The following is a 20,161-nucleotide window of genomic DNA, read 5'->3' on the forward strand; positions in this document are numbered from 1 at the left end:
GTTAGTGTTTACAGCCAGCTCTATATAAGCTTATAACTTGAGTGGTGGAACATCGTAGTTTGGTGCTTTGGACAGCTCATTAGTAAATTGGACCCCTTAAATATAGTTAGCATCTTTAAACACCTCTCCAGAGAGAAGCATCATTTCAGAGATATTGTCTAATTTATTCTCCATTGCCAATGAAACCGCGTGTCACTGGGAGATAGGAGCCTAAAAGCACTGCAATGATGTGGGACCATGCTCAGGTCTACAAAAGGTGGAAAAAGCTCCATTATTTAAAATAAAAATTTAGGCAATGTTTTGTGTGGGTTCATTAACTTAATAATGAACCCACTGAAAAGGAACGGAATCATGACTTCATGAAACTAAAAATAAAAAAAAACATTCTTGAATCTATAACAACTAACATGCATACACATATATTCAATTTATGCATTATTATATATGCATATATATTTATAATATCATTTGAAAGATAACATGATTGTAGTTCAGAGTTTGGATACTACACAAGTCATCTTCACCAATTAACAGCTATATGACCTTGGGAAATTAATCATTCTGCCTGGATTTTCTCATCTTTAAAATGGAGATAATAGGGGGTGCCTGGCTGGCTCAGTCTGTTAAGCACCTGACTTCGTCTCAGGTCATGATCTCATGGTTCTTGCACTGACACTGTGGAGCCTATTCGGGATTCTTTCTCTCCCTCTTGTTCTCAGCCCCTCCCCTACCTGCACTCTCTCTCAAAAATAAATAAATAAACTTAAAATAAAATAAAATGGAGTTAATAGTATTGTCTACCTTATTAAGTAAGCTCATATCTGTAACTGCTTGGAATAGTGCTATGAATACTAATAATAGTATATAAAGCATGCACATGCGGATGGGGAAACCATGTGTATGATTTAGGAGTGCTTGTAATGCTTTGAATTTTAAAGTTTCAGGTATGAAATACATTTCATAGCTTGACAGAATTTATCATTTTGAGCCTGTACCAGTTATCTATGCTACATTAATGGAGTCTATGGTAGAACTCCTAAAGCTGATAGAGAATATCATCTCTTATTACATTCACCCATGGACAGCCACAGACATTCTGTCAACAGAAAAACAAATATTATGACTGCCTCTTTTCAGAATAGCATCTCCATATCTGTGTTGAATCCAATAATATGGTTACTTTAAAGGGCACAGAAGACATGGTATTTACCATGCCAAAAATAGCATACGTCGTGACAAATTCTAAAATGCTCCTGTAGCCATCTGAAATGGTATTCTCTTGTATTCCTAGTTGCAATTTCTGATATAACTCACTGCTACAGTGACTGCCAGTACACGGTAGTGATCTTGATAACATTTCTGCTTTCATTTCAACTCTTGATTGGCCTTTAGCAGTCAGAGTAAGTGAGGCTGTCATTCCATCTCCCATCCTTATGAAATTGAATTTTATGAAAGAGACGTAACCTAGAGTTTGAGAGGTTTGATTGACAGCTTCCATATGGCTGCCTTGCTGTAGTCAAAGAAATAGTGCCCTGAAACCTCTGCTGGTGCGTTCATTTGAAGAGAAGAGCAGATAGGAGGGAAAGGAGACAGGGAGACACCAGAGTGCAGGACATTATGATGTCCACCTCTGTTCCCTGAGATGGTACGTGTGCTTCCACCTCCAGTCCTGTTAAATATACAGCATCTACTTAACAGGGGATGCCAATGATAGTAGCAACATTATTAATTCACCGTCTCAAATGGGGGAGGGCAGGAGTATTGGAGTGGCATTGTACATTGTTTTGAATTCACAAAATATAAATCTATACAAAGATAATAAGTATTTATTAAGACCCAAACTGAAAACTGCCTACACATTGCTTCTCTGATAATGATATATGAGATGTGTTTTGGACTCTTTATCAGCTTTACAGAAAAAAAAAAAATATATATATGCATTTTTACCTAGTTGACAAATTTGAAACTCTCCAGATGGCAACTTTAATATGTTTAATATGATTGTGCTGTTAAAAAATAGCAATAGAATTTTCTCTAGAGAAAGTCATTTGCTATGAGAAAGAAATACCATATGATACATGAAAATAAGAACATTTCAAGCTATTTTTGTTATTTTGGCTTTTACTGAGCTCTCGATGAATTAAAAAAAAATCTGTGCTGAACAGATGATGCTGATGATGAACTTAGCAACTTATTCTCCCCAATTCCTAAAGTCTTTTATTAAAATATAGTCAACCCTTCTCTCATCTGTTTTTCTGCATATTGTTAATATTAGCCACATGGTGGGGTTTTTTTCTGTACACCTGCTACATGAGCAGTAGGAGATCCGGAAATGGGTCAGAAGCAGATAGAGAGATCCATAGCAGGGGTGTCATTTGAACAGCTACACCTGGGTCTTCTTGAAGTTTTGAGAATTTCTGCCCTAAGAACCATTTCAGATATTAGGTGTCTTATAGTATAAGACTAATTCTGCCAGCCAGTGTGAAAATTGATTCATCTCATCACTGATTCCCTACCCCACACCTCAGTGGTGCCTTGGACAGTGCTTTGCATGGTCCAATACTTATAATATGTCATTAGTGCTTGTAGCATACATGATTCAAAAGTTCATGGCCATGGTCTTCTGCACTTTAAGCAGTTTCTCCCTATGTTATGAATATTTATCCCATTGGTTTATTAGCTTGAGCTTGAATCAGTTAAGACTTTGTTGTGGAGGTAACTGGAAATTTCAAGGTCAAATGGATGCATTAACATTCTTATTCATACCTGTCATGGGCTTTGTGTGAGCCATGAAAACTACCTAGAACAGCCATCATTTGGTTGATTCAGTTCTTCTGAGAAGTTAGATTTCCATTGAGTAAAATTATAGACTCTGTGAAAAAAATCAAAACAAAGACCCATCTATCAAGAGGACCTGAGCTGTGATCTTTTTAGGTAATTTCATATAAATACAGGGAGACCGTAAACTTAATAAATGAGAATTTGTCTATCTAGGTATGAAATCATTTCATGACACAAGTCTACATAAATGTCGTTTTATTGTAACTTTGTGGGATTACTAGCCCTCTGACTGCATCAGTAGTATAAACTTTCAGCTTATTTTATTTTCAAAAAGGTTCTGTCCTAACCATATACTTGTCTTTAGAGTGAATTGCACAATTTGTAGAAATAGAGTAATAGTAGTAATAATGATTATTTTATGGTGTTATCATAATTGTGTGAGTTTGCAAGCCATAGAGCTATATGTAAAAGTTATTTAAAACATTTTAGAAGACATTTATTGCTGTATATTTTTATCTTTTACCTTGTCCAAAGAACCTCTTATGTTTACTTATCAAATTAGGGAAGTATTTGGTAATAAAGTAGAAATGATTCCCTAAAATTTTTGAAAGCAACAGCATCAGATTCTATTGTAAGTTTCTAGTATGTTGTAAATAGTTTGTGGTTGAGAATATGGACATTGAAGTTACAATGATTAGCCCTATAATCATGGTCATGATATCAATTTCCTCATCTGTACAATAAAGGTAATGATAGATAATCATTGTTAGAATGCATGATTTAAAAGTAATCATTAACTAAAATAGCATATCAAAGTCCTTATCATAATGCCTTGGATATAATAAGTACTCATGTTTTAAAAATTATTATATCAGAATCCATACTCACTATTCAGAGGGCAAAGATTTGTGTTATGATAAGGAGATATTAAGTTAAATAATGTTAAATCCCTACCACTAAACATCCAATAATAGTGATTTCACACACACACAATATGGCATATCAACATAAGGATCAGGCAGTTATATGACTTGGTAAGTTCAATTCAACAACAGTCAAGCAATATTTTTGTGCTCTAGTGTCAAATTATTGTGCTTCTTTAGAATGATATATTTTTAAAAATCTAGTATGTTATGCTAGTCATCAATTTGTCTTTTGATAGAATGAGTGTTAACTCATGAAATGGTTATAAATGACTATGCAGAATGAACAGCTGTGAGAAATAATAAATGGTTCTGATATCACAACAACTAGAATATTAGCTGTCATATGCAGAGTTATATATAAATGGCATTATTACACAAAAGGATGAGAAAAATTTTAAAATATACTATTTTATTCTGAGGTGGGTCAGTTAAATAACTCTATAAATTTAACCTCAAAAATATATGATTGACTGTATTTCAATAAAAATCGTAAGAAATACCATGGACTGTTTAAGTAATGCACCTTATAAGAAAAAGCACTTCTGTAATAAGCAGGAATACTTGTTTTTATTCAGTTTCTTTGAGTTCATGCCAAGTCTTTCCCATTACTTTCCTGAAAATCTTTACTGTGATTAACTATATGGAAACAGAGTTTTTTAAATAAGGTGGGGAGAGAGAAAGAAAAACATGAAGGAAATTGTGATATTTGAAGCCTATTCTTTTACATCGTACTAAAATCGATGAGATACATGGAATGTTGAATGAGGCAGGAAAACATTCATTAAGGAAGACCCCCCCCCCCGGGATATTATTATTTGCAGTTGTGACTGGTAAAATATGAAACAGTTAATCATCTCTAACTAAAATATCCTGGCAAGTCTATCAATCTAGAATATTTTTACTAAAATACCAGTGCCTAAACTTCTTATGTGTTGTTCAAATATGAATTAATTAGCAAACATGTTAGGTTGTAATTTAAGCATTGTAATAATTATATGTATTATTATTTTGATCTTCATGCCAATCTTAAAAGTTCTGTATGACAAAAAAAAAGCTCTGTACTACAATATTCCCATTTTATAAATGAAGACACTTGAGATTCATAGAGGTCAGTTGACCTCCTGTGGTCATATAGTGAGTTAGAATTTAAACAAGATTTTTCTGATTCAAAACTTGGGTCCTGAACCACTATATGTTAACTTCTGTTAAAAATTTTTTTTAACGTTTATTTATTTTTGAGAGACAGAGAGAGAGCATTAGCAGGGGAGGGGCACAGAGTGAGGAAGACACAGAATCTAAAGCAGGCTCCAGGCTCTGAGCTGATAGCACAGAGCCTGACACGGGGCCTGAACCCATGAACTGTGAGATCATGACCTGAGCCGAAGTCAGACACCCAACCGACTGAGCCACCCAGGCACCCCATGTTAACTTCTTTCTTTTTTTAAGTTTATTTATTTTGAGAGAGAGAGAGCTCACAAGTGGGGTAGGGCAGAGAGAGGGAGAAAGAAATCCAAGCAGGCTCCATGCCATCAGCGCAGAACCCGATGTGGGGCTCAAACCCACAGACCGTGAGATCATGACCTGAGCGGAGATCAAGAGTCAGATGCTTAACTGACTGACCCACCCAGGTGCTCCCCCCCACCCATGTTAACTTCTATTATAATTGAAGCCACTGGGGACAGATCTCCTTTTGGTGATGTTTTCATTATTTGTCTTTAAGGCTTATTCTTTTGTTTTGTATTTAAAGAAAAACAATTATGTGGGAGGAGACGGAAAATCCTTGGTTTAACTAAAATAGGGTAAGTTGTTATTTGTGAACCAACATCTTATCAAACACTTTACAATTTTATTTAGTAAACAAACACCTCCCCCTCCCCCCACACACAGACTTGAAAAGTGCAGTTACTCAAGAGTTGTTAAAATTTTTCAAGTAAAACTTTGTGCATGGCTGTGTCCATATCTTACATGTATAATTATTGTAGACCCTACTTCAAGTTTATTCTCTTAATTTCATATTTGAATCAGGACTCTTGGTGAGATAAAAGATATTTGTCTCTACAATATCTCCTGCTGATAATGTCTAAAAGCTGGCATATATGTTCTCACTTGTCCACTATGAACAACACAGAGAATCTTAAGCAGGGAACATCATCAATCATATCCATACAGAATTTTGCTTTGTAATACTGTGGTATTTTAGACAATGTCAAAAAGACCTCAGCATCTCAACAGTGTTGTAAAGACCCAGAAAACCTCTAAAGTCTTTACATATTTCCTGGGGTTTGGCCTAAAAAGAAGAGAAACCAACATGGGGCATGCTTTTTTATTCTGGAGCAGGCAGTCCAGATTGTGCTCGAGATTACAATTCACCATAGGAGACTGCAGGGGAGGGTAAGTAACCAGAATATGGATGAGATGTAGTGTGGCGACAAACAACTAAATACATACAGACATAAGAACTGGCAGCTTTACCAAAATGGGCAGACAAGCAAGAAATAGAAAATGCACTGGGGAGTCAGGCAAGAGAATCATGAATCCGAGACAAGATCTCAGAGTAGTGATATAGAAGTAGAGTCCTATATGGGTCAAGGAGACAGTACCAGAACTGTTTTCTTACCTCCTTCAGTGTTGTTTTAAGTTCTCTATTGGGCAAGAAACAAAGAGTAGTTACAACTGGGAAGACACAATTGACCATACTTGACTGGAACGTAGGAGAAAGTCACAGCTGTTTCTATTGACAAAATTCTGACAAACAGATGGCCATACGAGGTTCTGTCTGTCTGGAAGTTTGTATAAGCTTTCATAGTCCCCACAGATAAAATAAGAACTTTGGACCCATTGTGGGGACTGTTGTGCCCATTTCAGTTTCATCATGATTTCCCCTCATATTTCCTACTTTCTATGCTCTAATAAAGCTAATTTTGTTAGTTATCTTCTCCTGAAACCAGTGAAAAGGCAAATCCTTTCTTTATTGATTCATGAAATTCTACAATTTCATGATGAGCTTTGTCATTTCCCTGAAGTTCACATGGATAACGGGGAGGGACTTTGCATAAGAGTGCTCCACTTGCCTAGCATCTCAGTCCGGGTCTGTCTTACCTCTCCTCAGATACCTGAGAGTGGAGGCAGTCTAAAAGCAGGATTCCTAAAGGAGAGTAAAGACAGTGAAATGGTGAGGGTACAGGGAGGAGAACAGGCATGTCCATAGATCATTTCAATTTCAATATATAATTTAGACACTAGAAACAATTTGGTTGTTAGTAGCGTTTAATAACACACTCAAATTTCTTTTTAAATCGAGGAACCTGTGTTCTACTATAATAGAATAAAAAACTTTATTTTTCTTCTCAAATTCTGTGTATTAGTTTTATTTCATATTAATTGTAATAACTTACAGATTACATTTTAAGGGCATAAAGTTACAGAAATATTGGGGAGGAAAATTTATTAAGAAATCTTAGTTATTCACAAAATGCAGTGTCTCAAGGAACCCAATTTTGAGTCCCACCAGTTGAAAACAGCTAGCTATAAACATCCCATTATGGCTTTTAGAAGAATATCTTAAAGTGTTCATGTACATGTAATTGCCTTGTTAATACAGCTAAATGGCAATAGCTACCTAGGAAATATGAATGATTCTCAATTTGCCATGCAAACATTTGAAGCAAACTTGCTGTAGACTGAATACTCCCATTAAGGGGTCAAATTAATTTAACAAATTATTTACTTAATTGGGTCCAGTCTTCTCAGATATAAATTGAGGAGTGTAGAGTGAGTCTTGTCCAGTTTGAAAAGTCAATACATTTATCCTAAAGAGATCTCACAGGTGCTTTTTATGAATATTTGTTGTCATTGTTAGTAAGATGAATTCTAGTTAATATACTTATAAGAAAGTTTTTGAAAACTTTTTCAGTTTAAGCGTGTTCAACTAGATAAACAGTGACTACTAAGATTCATGGTTATTATAATACAAAAGAGTAGAGAAGTTTTCATATTTTAACAGTATATACGTTTATATCAAAGAGAATGAATGGCACTTTTATAATATTTGGGATTTTGCGATCAGAATTTGACCCAGCATTTTCACATCTAAGGATCTAGCCTATAAATGTGCCAACACACATATACAAGGTTGTTTAATGCACTCAGGTGTGTTATAGCCAAGACTTGGAAACCAAATGATTGTCTGTTAAAATGGAACACTTAAGGGGCACCTGGGTGGCTCTGTTGGTTGAGTGTCCAACTTTGGCTCAGGTCATGATCTCACAGTTTGGGTGGTTCGAGGCCCACACAGGCTTGCTTCTGTCACCCTGCCAGTGCAGAGCCCTCTTCAGATCCTCTGTCCTCCTCTGTCTACCCCTTCTCCGCTTGCACTGTCCCAAAAATAAATAAAATATTTTTTTAATGGAGCACTTAATAATAAGGATATAATGTATGTTATATGGAGAGACATCCACAAACATCACAAAGTGCAAGGGGAAAAACCATACCATTGCAATCCCATTTGTGGAAATAAAATTATGTGGGAAAAATTCAAGACATATATGACAGACAAATGCCTATGTACTGGCATCTACATACAATATTTTCCTGAAAAGCTGTGTACTTAATAGAGTTTCCTCAAATTGACGCGGTTGCTTCTGGGGAAAGAGAATAGGACTGATGGTTTCTTCAAAATTTGTTAAGTGTTTAAATGAATGTTGTACCTTATATTTTAGGGCTGTTACAACCTCTATAACAGAGTTAGAGAAAGAGAGAAAAAATAAGTTATGGGTCAGCTTATCTATATAAAACTTACAAATAAAATTTTATTTAATCCAAATGGAAACTCTGGTAAAAAAAAAAATATTAAATTTCAAGTAGGGATTTTCCCAGGAAGAAAAGGAAAATTTAACGTGGCAAAAACTATCAATATACACAATCGCATTCATGATATCAAAGAAAAGAATAAAGTGATTATCTCAATAGATGCAGAAATAATAATTGATAAAGATTAGCTTGTGTTTATGTTAAAAAATAGAAACATCATAATAATAGTAATGTAAAGGCACAGAATTCTTTATGGAAAGCAACAAGGTATGCATTAATAACAGGCTACTGTGTAGAAACAAAACACAAAGAACAAAATTTACATACAGCAAAACTAACAAGCATGAGAGGGACTTATTCCATAACACTTTTTATATGAAAACGACACACAGAAACAACAGCGGTAGAGACAGTTCCGAATTTAGGATTGTTTGGCTTACGATTCTTTGACTTTACAATGGTGTGAAAGCAATACATCTGCAGTAGAAACTGTACTTCAAATTGTGAATTTGGATCTTTTCCCGGACTAGTGATATGGAGTACGATTGTCTCTAGTGATGCTAGACAGAGGCAGGGAGCCACAGCTCCCAGGTAGCTACAGATCACAAGAGTCGACAACCAGTACACTTATAACCATTCTGTACCCATACAACGATTCTGTTTTTCACTTTCAGGACAATATCAATAAATCACATGACATATTCAACACCTTATTATAAAATAGGCCTTCCGTTGGATGATGTTGTCCTATAGTTTGCTAATGTAAGTGTTCTGAGCACATTCAAGATAGGATAAGATAAGGGGTGCCTGGGTGGCTCAGTTGGTTAAGCGTTTGACTTTGGCTCAGGTCATGATCTCATAGTCCATGAGTTTGAGCCGCGTCAGGCTCTGTGCTGACAGCTCAGAGCCTGGAGCCTGCTTCAGATTCTGTGTCTCCCTCTCTCTCCGCCCCTCCCCTGCTCATGCTCTGTCTCTCTCTGTCTCAAAAAGAAATAAAAACATTTAAAAATTTTTAAAAAAGATAAACTAAGACAGGATGTTTGGTAGGTGAAGTGTATTAAATGCATTTTGACTTATGATATTTTTGACCTGTGATGGGTTTATCAGGAAGTAATGCCATTATAAGTTGAGGAAGATTTATTTATGTTTTTCAAGGCCGTATACCTGTATTTGTATGCCAGGTAATAGAAAGCACATAAAGCAAATATATTACAGAGGGTCCAATGGGAGGAAGCAAAATAACTCTGAGAACATGGGTTGAAGGAGGCAAAAGAAAACAAAAAAACAAAAAAACAAATTTGTCTTGACTAATGATGATATGAACTGACAACTATGATCAAAGAAATTCTCTGTATTATTCCCACATAAGTAAGGTAAAAAGCAGCACATATCCTGTGACCAACATAGGTCTACAACATAAACTGTGAAAGCTTTTGTTTCTGGACTAGGTGTGTCACAAATCTACAACATTGGGAACATGGCCCACTGGCCATGCACAGAGCCTACTTTGTTTGTTTGTTTATTTGTTTGTTTAGTATTTACCATTCTAAGATATCAGGAGAATCACTTAGCCACCATACATCTGAGAGTTCTTAATCTGAAAAGTAAGACAATATTTACCTCTCAGACACATTGAGATAATACATGACTGGGGATTAGCAAGGATGCCCATCACCTAAGAAATGTTTTAACTAGTATCTATTCTCTTCCCTACAACCCCATAACCCTTTCAGTGATTCCACAGTTAATATAATTCCTTTTTGAAGGAATTCTTAGAAAAGACTAACTACTGCTATAAATTGTTATTCCCTTTATATTCTCTGAATTTTTCAGAAAATCTTCCCTTATTTAGTCCCAGCTCTAAATAACAGGACCTATGATAAAGCTACTTATGATGGCTAATAGGGTCAATCAGAAACAGGGTAAAAGCAGGAATATTATAATTGAGGAATTGCACATTAACTTATTCAGTCTGCATAACCTTGTAAGTAATGTTTGATGAAACTATTAGTTCTGTCATTAAAAAAAAGACTAATAAATGTTGACATAAATTCATTTTAGCCATACAGAATTAGCAACTATATTATCATCTATATATTTTTTATAATTAACGATGGTACTGCTATTTTCTTCCATAATTGGTGCATTTATCGAGAGATTTCCCACTGTTTGACTAATGCGTTTCATCCTCTATACTTTTTCCCTGCTGTGTCCCCACAGTTATGATGCTCAAAATTTATAGAGTTTAGATTCCTCTTGCTGCTGTTTACATTCCTACTTACCGTTTATTCATAGGATGAGTTTAGAGAGTTCTAAGTTGGAGAGAGCTTTTATACAAATGATTAGCAGTTGCTCCGAGAACCGCCACTTATTTTTTTGGTACCATTAATAGATTCAAAAACAAGGGATACATTATACTGCCTAACATTACAAATGGGTCTCCTTTATGTGAAGTGTTGACTGCATGATAACAGTTGAAGGAATGTTTCATTAGAAGGCAGTTCAAGGTTTATGAACCTGCAGTTATGTGCAATATTATTTACGTTCCACTTTTGCAACTCTGGTGGATATTGTGGATTTAGAATATGCAAGGTAGAACAGACCTAGATTCTCTCTTTTTTTAATCATTGCCAAGATAAGTGAAAATGAAGATTTGACAAGGCTGGATTACTGTTACAGCCCTTGGTTGCCTTAGGAAACAGAAGTGTTATGCAAACAGTTGTCATGAATTTATTTTCTTTTTCAATGCCTGATGGGAATATGTGTTGTTCAGCTAAAGAAGTACAGTGGGAATATTGATCATTCAAGAAATCTTCAAACTGAGCTACAGGTATTTAATTTAAAAGCACACTGGCTGTTTTGAGAGTCAGTATGTCCTTCTGACAAGAAATAATCATCAAAGCATAGTAATGTTAGTAATGTAGGGGTTTTAAAATATCCTTTTTCTTTAAAGCCTAGATTGAAAAACAACCAAAGACACTGTTGAATCTTTGTCTGGAATATCAGGTCTTTTCACAACGTTTTACTCGCAACCTTTTATTATCATCCACCTGAGGGCAGGCAGGAAGAATAAAAGTGAGTTTATTTGATCTGATGAGAAACTTGATAGCTATCAGGTTTTACTTGTCAATATAAAATGGTACTTCTGGACTATCACAGCTTTTGTGTCATTGTTTAGTTGTTCGTTTGGTTGATTAGGTTGGTTGGTTTGTTTTGTTTTTCTTCTCTCAATCCTTAGATTTGTACCTGTGTCTTAATTGTCAAGTTGTAAACATAGATAAATGTAGGATAATTTTAAATGACCTATGTTCCTTGCTTTTATAACAGTGACACTTTTTTTTTTTATTTTTGCTTCTCATTGTTTTAATGTCCTTTTTGCACCCTTTTGTCTGGTTATATACGTAACTGAGTATAACAAAAAAAGTCATTTTTGATTTATAATCCAGTATTATTTGGGTTAGAAGTCAAAGTCCTGAATTTTACAAATGAAGGATCAGTACCCCCAGAGAAGTGAAAGACTTACCTAGTCCTTTCTAGACTTAAGCTAATCTCGCAACCACAGTTAGAGGCAAATCTAAGTCCATAATCCAAGTTGGTTGACTTGCTGATGAGTTATTTTTCCTCCAGATAACTCCCATTTGTTTTATTTTTCAATTTATATAATGACATTTGAGCAGATCCTAACAACATACCCTTTGTGTGGACTTTGCAAACTTGCTGGTTGATGAATTCAAGTGTTAGTGCATATGACAATATAATTTATCCTGTGACTGCACAGATGATATCCTGTGAATATGGCTTGATGCCTCCACAAAATCATTCTGAAAAGGATTGTAGCTGCCTATGGATCTACAGCCTCCATAGTGTTTCTTTGAAATATACCTGAAAATGTCAGTCTTACTGTTAAAGATAAATGCCAGATATGGTAACACAGTTATAATTGCTAATTATAATGCAATATGATCCTTTTGCCGTCTCTTCTCTCTCACCACTCTGCTTACCTCTGTACCCTGTTTTACTATTCTAGGTTTGTGTGCTGGAGAGGCAAATATTTGACTTCCTTGGATATCAGTGGGCACCTATCCTGGCAAATTTTGTACATATTATTATCGTCATTCTTGGTTTATTTGGGACTATTCAATATAGACCTCGTTACATAACAGGAGTAAGTACCCTTCCTGCTTCTTTAAAAACATTGAAATACAGATGCAAACTACAAATGTCTTGAAAATTTATATGTATGTCCTCTCTTTGAAGTACTGTTAGTTTGTTTTCCTAGTTTCAGATAACATCTACAGTAATTGGAAATGTCAAGTTTAAAACACTCGACAGTGAATGTAATCAGATTGTATTTTCATAAATTAAACTTTCAGCAAGTATTCTATTGTAATTAAAAACAAACTATGCACTTATATTTCCAAATTATAAGATGGTGTCCTTTGATTTAACACATTTGGATGGGAGTTTTTCCCATTTTAAATAATCATATTTTATAAATTGAATAAAAGTAGTTTTAAGTCAATGCAAATGAACATATAGTTTTGATGTGAAACTATTAATATATATTAGGGTTAATATTTGATACCTTTGAAAGCCAGAAGAGTCTGGACCATAGTCTCTATATTCTCCATAATTCTCTTTTTGGTTCAGAGGGAGTGTTTTGCATCTCCACGCAAGTTAAACTTACTTAACATAAAAGTGAAATCCAACTGTGTTGCTGTTGCTATGGGAACCATAACTTAGAATTTTTTACCTTTGTGTGTGCCTCAGATCTCAGCTATAGCTCTTCATTAATGTAGATTTTTTTTAGTTTCATCATTTTTTCTCTTCTATTTTTGACAAAGGAAAAGTCTATAAGCATTTATTTCAAATTTTAAAGCAATTTTGTGGTAAAGGAATATATATAAGATAGTGCAGCTAGAGCTCTGCCTTGTTCAACACAAACCAGCAAGCCTTCTCGGGTTTCACAAAGGCCTCCTTCACATAAAAGATGCCCTCTTATGACCTGTTGTCTCAGTCATCTGGAACCTAGATAAAGCTCACTGATACTGAAACAGACAATGTGGTGACAGCTGGACCAAGGGATCCACTGTCTGGCTAAGGATGAGTGAGAAACCCATAGCTTTCTCCTCTGGGTGCATGCCCAGAAATGAGCACATGTCCCCTCTAACGGTGTATAGCCACGTAAATCATGTATAATGTAGGATATGTTTTTTTGCAGGCTAAAGTTTTTCAATACACAAGATACGATAGCATGATTCATTTTCTTATATAAACTGTGATATGATCTAATATAGGGAAAAAAGTATAGCGATTGGGAATTGGTCTTCTGAAGTCATAATACTGGGATTGAAATCTTGCATCTACCATTTTTTTATTCTTTAAACAGGCATAAACTTGCCAATTTTTAGAGTTCCTACTTTTAAAATAAAAGTAATAATTATATTAATTCATGCTTTAATTAATGAATTATAAGCCATCATATTAATGATTCTTAATTTAACTGTTCTCTTTATTTGTATAAATAATGTTCCTCTGATTATAATCTTTTTAAAATATAATTTATTGTCAAGTCGGCTAACATACAGTGTATGTAGTGTGCTCTTAGATTGGGAGGTAGATTCAGTGATTCATTGCTTACATATAACACCCAGTGCTCATCCCACAAGTACCCTCCTCAATGCCCATCACCCATTTTCCCCTCTCCCCCTGTCCCCCATCCACTCTCAGTTTGTTCACTGTATTTAAGAGTATCTTATGGTTTACCTCCCTCCCTCTCTGTTTGCAACTATTTTTCCCCTTCCTTTCTCCCATGATCTTCTGTTAAGTTTCTCAAGTTCCACATATGAGTGAAAACATATGATGTCTGTCTTTCTCTGACTTATTTCACTTAGCATAATACCCACCAGTTCCATCCACGTTGCTGCAAATGGCAGGATTTCATTCTTTCTCATTGCCAAGTAGTATTCCATTGTATATATGATCCACATGTTCTTTATCCATTCATCAATTGATGGACATTTAGGCTCTTTCCATAATTTGGCTATTGTTGAGAGTAGTGCTATAGACATTGGGGTATATGTGCCCGTACGAATCAGCATTACTGTATCCTTTGGAAAAATTCCTAGTAGTGCTATTGCTGGGTCATGGGGTAGTTCTATTTTTAATTTTTTGAGGAACCTCCACACTGTTTTTCAGAGCAGCTGCACCAGTTTGCATTTCCACCAACAGTGCAAGAGGGTTCCCGTTTCTCCACATCCTCACCAACATCTGTTGTTGCCTGAGTTGTTAATTTCAGCCACTCTGAATGGTATGAGGTGGTACCTCAGTGTGGCTGTGATTTGTATTTCTCTGATGATGAGTGATGTTGAGCATCTTTTCATGTGTCTATTGGCCATCTGGATGTCTTCTTTTGAAAAGTGTCGATTCATGTCTTCTGCCCATTTCTTAACTGGATTATTGTTTTTTGGGTGTTGAGTTTGGCAAGTTCTTTATAGATTTTGGATACTAACCCTTTATCCAATATGTCATTTGCAAATATCTTCTCCCATTCTGTCAGTTGCTTTTTAGTTTTGTTGGTTGTTTCCTTTGCAGTCCAAAAGCTTTTTATCTTGATGAGGTTCCAATAGTTCATTTTCTGCTTTTAATTCCCTTTCCTTGGGAAACATGTCTAGCAAGAAACTGCTGTGGCTGAGGTCAAAGAGGTTGTGTCCTATTTTTTCCTTTCGGGTTTTAATGGTTTCCTGTCTCATGTTTAGGTCTTTCATCCATTTTGAATTTGTTGTTCTGTATGGTGCAAGAAAGTGGTCTAGTTTCATTCTTCTGCATGTTGCTGTCTGGTTCTCCCAGCACCATTTGCTAAAGAGACTATCTTTTTGTATTCCATTGGATACTCTTTCTGGCTTTGTCAAAGATTAGTTGACCATACATTTGTCGGTCCAGTTCTGGGTTCTCTATTCTATTCCATTGGTCTGTGTGTCTGTTTTTGTGCCAATACCATGCTGTCTTGATGATTATAGCTTTGTAGTAGAGGCTAAAGTCTGGGATTGTGATGCCTCCCACTTTGGTTTTCTTTTTCGACAATACTTTGGCTATTCAGGGTCTTTTGTGGTTCCATACAAATTTTAGGATTGTTTGTTCTAGCTTTGAGAAGAATGCTGGTGCAATTTTGATTGGGATTGCATTGAATGTGTAGATCGCTTTGGGTAATATTGACATTTTAACAATATTTATTCTTCCAACCCATGAGCATGGAATGTTTTTCCATTTCTTTGTGTGTTCGATTTCCTTCATATGTTTTCAGTAGTTTTCAGCATGCAGAACTTTTGCATCTTTGGTTAGGTTTACTCCTAGGTATTTTATGGCTCTTGGTACAATTGTAAATGGGATCAATTTCTTGATTTCTCTTTATATTGCTTCATTATTAGTGTATAGAAATGCAACCAATTTCTGGACATTGATTTTGTATCTTGTGACTTTGCTGAATTCATGTATCAGTTGATCATAATCTTATGAATATGTCATCTCCATCTCTGATAGAGCTCTTGGAATGAATATCTAGATGTGGATCAAAATTTTTGAATAGTTTCAAAACTCAGGCATTGGTTTGGAGGTGTAAGAGGAATATTCTACAGAATGTCCTTAGCACAACACTTGGCATTTAAAAAGTGGTCAATAAAGGTTAGTTATAATATGTTTCCCCTTAGTGTTATTATTTTTTAAATTTTGTTTAAATCCAAGTTAGTTAACATATAGTGTAATCATGATTTCAGGAATAGAATTTAGTGTTTCATCACTTACATATAAACCCAATGCTCATCCCAACAAGTGTCTTCCTTAATACCCATCGCCCATTTAGCCCATCCCCTCCCAACACTCCTCCAGCAGCCCTCAGTTTATTCTCTGTATTTAAGAGTCTCTTATGGTTTTCCTTCTTCTCTGTTTTTAGCTTGTTTTTCTTTCCCTTCCCCTATGTTAATCTGTTTAGTTTCTTACATTTCACATATGAGATAAATTATATAGTATTTGTCTTTTTCTGACTGACTTACTTTGCTTAGCATAATGCATTGTATTTCCATCCATGTTGTGGCAAATGGCAAGATTTTGTTCTTTTTGATCACCAAGCAATATTCCATTGTGTGTGTGTGTGTGTGTGTGTGTGTACACACACCACATCTTCTTTATCCTTTCATCAGAAGGACATTTGGGCTCTTTCCATAATTTGGCTAATATTTGTACATCTGCTGTAAACATTGGGGTGTGTCAGCCTCTTTGAATCAGCATTTTTATATCCTTTCAATAAATACCTAGTAGTGCAATTGCTGGGTTGTAGGGTGGCTGTATTTTTTTAAGTGGTCAATAAAGGTTAGCTATATGTTTCTCCTTATTGTTGTTATTATTACTTGAAATGATACCAAACTTCATAGACTAGTGATAGGCTGGCAAGCAGTTTAAAATAGAGCCAAGTGTTCTAAGCTATTGGGTGAACTATTTATTCCCCATTTATTTCAGCCTGCTACAACCCTTAAAACAATTTTGTAGGATTCCTATGTATCAAAGTACAATCCCATCTTTTTAGGTAAAATACATACCAACAGATATTTTGAAGACAGACTGTTTGAGAGTAAAGATGCAAGAGCTGAGAGTTAAGATGCCATGGGACACCTTTAAGATTGTTAGATATTTTATATAGCTAAGAGAGCCTCTGAAATCTTTCTGAGGTCTCAACAGTGTGTTTTAGAGCTATATCTTTGATTTGATCTTGATTAGCAAACAGCATTTTGAATTTCATCTAGAGACAGTATCTTACGTGGAAAACCTCTTGCCAGCTGGAGATACTATAAATGTGAAACTTATTTTCCAACTCCCCAAATCCTGAGTTGGAAATAATATCCTCTAAATTCTGCTTAAAACCTGAATTGTTCTTTCTTTACCTCATCTCTCTCTTACAATATAATATTATATGTGGCTAAAAGATGACAACACTGTCCGCTGTTTGCTTGGAAGTCCCCTTAGCCAGATCCACAAGTTGTTAGGTATATTTTCTGTCTTCCAGTATTGCAGCAAATGGTCAAGTTAATTGTTCTGATAGTAATTTATTATGAATCCTTTTTTCTCCAGTCATCAAAAACAAATTTCTTACTGCCCGCCTTCCTGTCTTCAATGAGATCTCTTCACTGCCCTTCTGGCTTCCACCTACTACCATTTCTCAAAACTAATACTGTGTTTTAAGTTTATATTATAATATCATTTGAGTTTTGGTACCAGTCCGTTTTAGTTATTTATTTCTGCATATTTTCTGTATAGCAGATTTGTGTATAATCAAATTAATGGAATCTAATTTCCATGATGCCATATTAAAGGTCAAAAGTAGATTCAGGAAAATAGAGATTTCACCATCAAAATGGAATTAAGATTTTTGGTTTCCCTAAAGATAGCAAGAGGAATTAAAATTAAAAGAAACTTGAGGGGTGCCTGGGTGGCTGAGTTGGTTAAGCATCTGACTCTTGGTTTTGACTCAGGCCATGATCTCACTCTGTTGCCAAGGCGGAACTACTTGCTATTTTCTTTTTCCCCTTCCTCTCTACCCCTTCCCCCCTTGCTCACTCAGTCTCTCTCTCTCAAAAATAAATAAATATAAACTTAAAAAAAGAGGGGCATCTGGGTGGCCAGTTAAGTGTCCGACTTCAGCTCAAGTCAGGATCTCATGGTTTATGAGTTCGAACCCCATGTTGGGGTCTGTGCTGATAGTGCAGAGCCTGCTTAAGATTCTCTCTCTCCCTGTCTCTCTGCCTCCTCCTCTAGTCACTCTCTCTCTCTCTCAAAATAAATGAATAAACTTAAAAAACAACTTGAATGGAATTATGGATATCAGAAATTCTGATCATTGAAGATTCTGTATTTAGCAGAAAAAATGTATAATTGGGAGCAAGCTGTAACTAACATTAATATATTGCTGCACTTTAGTAATTTCCAACAACCTCTGTGCACTGGAGACTTAGATATGAACAGTGAAATTTATTTTTCTCTCTCCTGGAAATATAGGTCTTTATTATTTCTTTGTTTGCCATATTATATGTTTGCATTATTAAACAATTAACTATAAAAATAAAAACATTCACAATTTTACAATTAAAAACTATTATTAATATATCTGCATATTCCCTTCATGTATGTGCAAATGAAACATGTCAGATTATGTTACATCTCAAATATGTCATCATTTCTTTAACATTCTATCAAACAGTTATAAAATTCATATGGATATTGTTCATTTAACCTTTCACATTCTTATTTATCATACTCTATAACAATATATACTATATATTGTGGTATGTTATATATTATATATTACATGATTTCCATTTTTATGATAGATAATTCCATATAATCATTTCTGTTAAAATGCTCTCATCTTTATTTGTGATTTCATTCATTAGGAGAAATATATCTCAGTATAGTTGAATCATTTTAATTTTAATCATTGTTTAAATCACCTTAAACAATTTTAAAGTTCTTAGTATATAATTGACAGTTACCTATCCAAAATTAGTTTACTGAATTATCCTCCCACAAATGTGCAGTGTAGTCTATTTTACTGTGCTCTTGCTAACCCTGAATATTATCTATTCTCGTATTTATCAGTCTTATAGAAGAGAAATGTCATTTTTGTTTTGAATTGCATTTCTTATCTTCACAGAGTTGGACTTTTTCATGTGTTCATTAGCCATTTTCCACTTTGATATCCTTTTTTAGGGGAGTTGTCTTTGGCTTGGATTTATTTATCTTTACTTATTTTTTTGGAGTCAGTGTTTATCATAACAATTTTTATGTATTGATCACATAGTAAAGATATTTATCCTTTATCATAAATTTTTATTTGGGATGTTTATTATTTTTTTCTTATTGAAATAAACTCCATGTCCCTTTGTTTTATTTTCTATTGCTTTAAAAATTATAAAATTTAAATTTCATTTTGAAAAGTTTAATGATAAGGCTTCATTATCCTTAGTTCTGATTTTGATAAAACAAAAAGACAGACAGAGTCCCTGAAATAGAGTCTTAGGAAAATGTGTGCCTTTTCACATTTGTTATTTGCAGAGTTTCAAATTATTGATGGAACATTTTATTCTATTTAATTGGGAAAAAATGATTAAATAATAGCATGTGACATCCTCTGAAACACTGAGCACAGGAGCAATAAATCCAATTTAGAAAATATTGGCAATGAGTTTTGTTTCCTTTACTAATCTCTCACATAAGAGTAAAGAAGAAATATTTAAAACAGGTAACTGGAACAAGAACTCAATAGTACCCTTTGAGGGTCTCTGGCATTTCAAGGAATGTAATATGTTGAAGGAAAATAAAATAGATGATTTCAATACTAAGCAAAGGAAATCTGAAGCCATAGAAAGCCTGTGTTTTGTATAATTCTTGGCAACATCAAGTCTCCCCAAAAAGTCCCAGTTAACTCTGGGTGTTATTTATAAATGCATACATACAAATAGCTCCCGTGAAAGTATTTCCTCATGTCATAAGTGAAATTGCTCAGCACATCTTTATTTGGGCTAAAGATACAGACAAGCAGGATGTGATTTGGGTTATTCAGTTTATTAGTTAATGACCAAAAAATGTTAATGAGTTGT

At 34.8% G+C, this 20,161-nt stretch overlaps 1 protein-coding gene across 7 annotated transcripts in view; it reads left to right on the plus strand.

Moving 5' to 3' along the window:
• The window catches only part of NKAIN2 (sodium/potassium transporting ATPase interacting 2), a 998,481-nt gene that overhangs the window by 456,242 nt on the left and 522,078 nt on the right, over positions 1-20,161 (plus strand). For all 7 annotated transcript variants that reach the window (XR_006717547.1, XR_006717549.1, XR_006717548.1 and 4 more), the window contains exon 2: positions 12,544-12,681. Coding sequence is in view for 3 of the 7 variants with exons in the window: in XM_045499460.1 (XP_045355416.1) it covers positions 12,544-12,681 (138 nt within the window). In the remaining 4 variants the exon portion in view is untranslated. The remainder of the gene's footprint in view (positions 1-12,543; positions 12,682-20,161) is intronic.

This window comes from Leopardus geoffroyi, chromosome B2 (assembly GCF_018350155.1).
Source record: "Leopardus geoffroyi isolate Oge1 chromosome B2, O.geoffroyi_Oge1_pat1.0, whole genome shotgun sequence".
In the NCBI taxonomy this organism is placed as follows: domain Eukaryota; kingdom Metazoa; phylum Chordata; class Mammalia; order Carnivora; family Felidae; genus Leopardus; species Leopardus geoffroyi.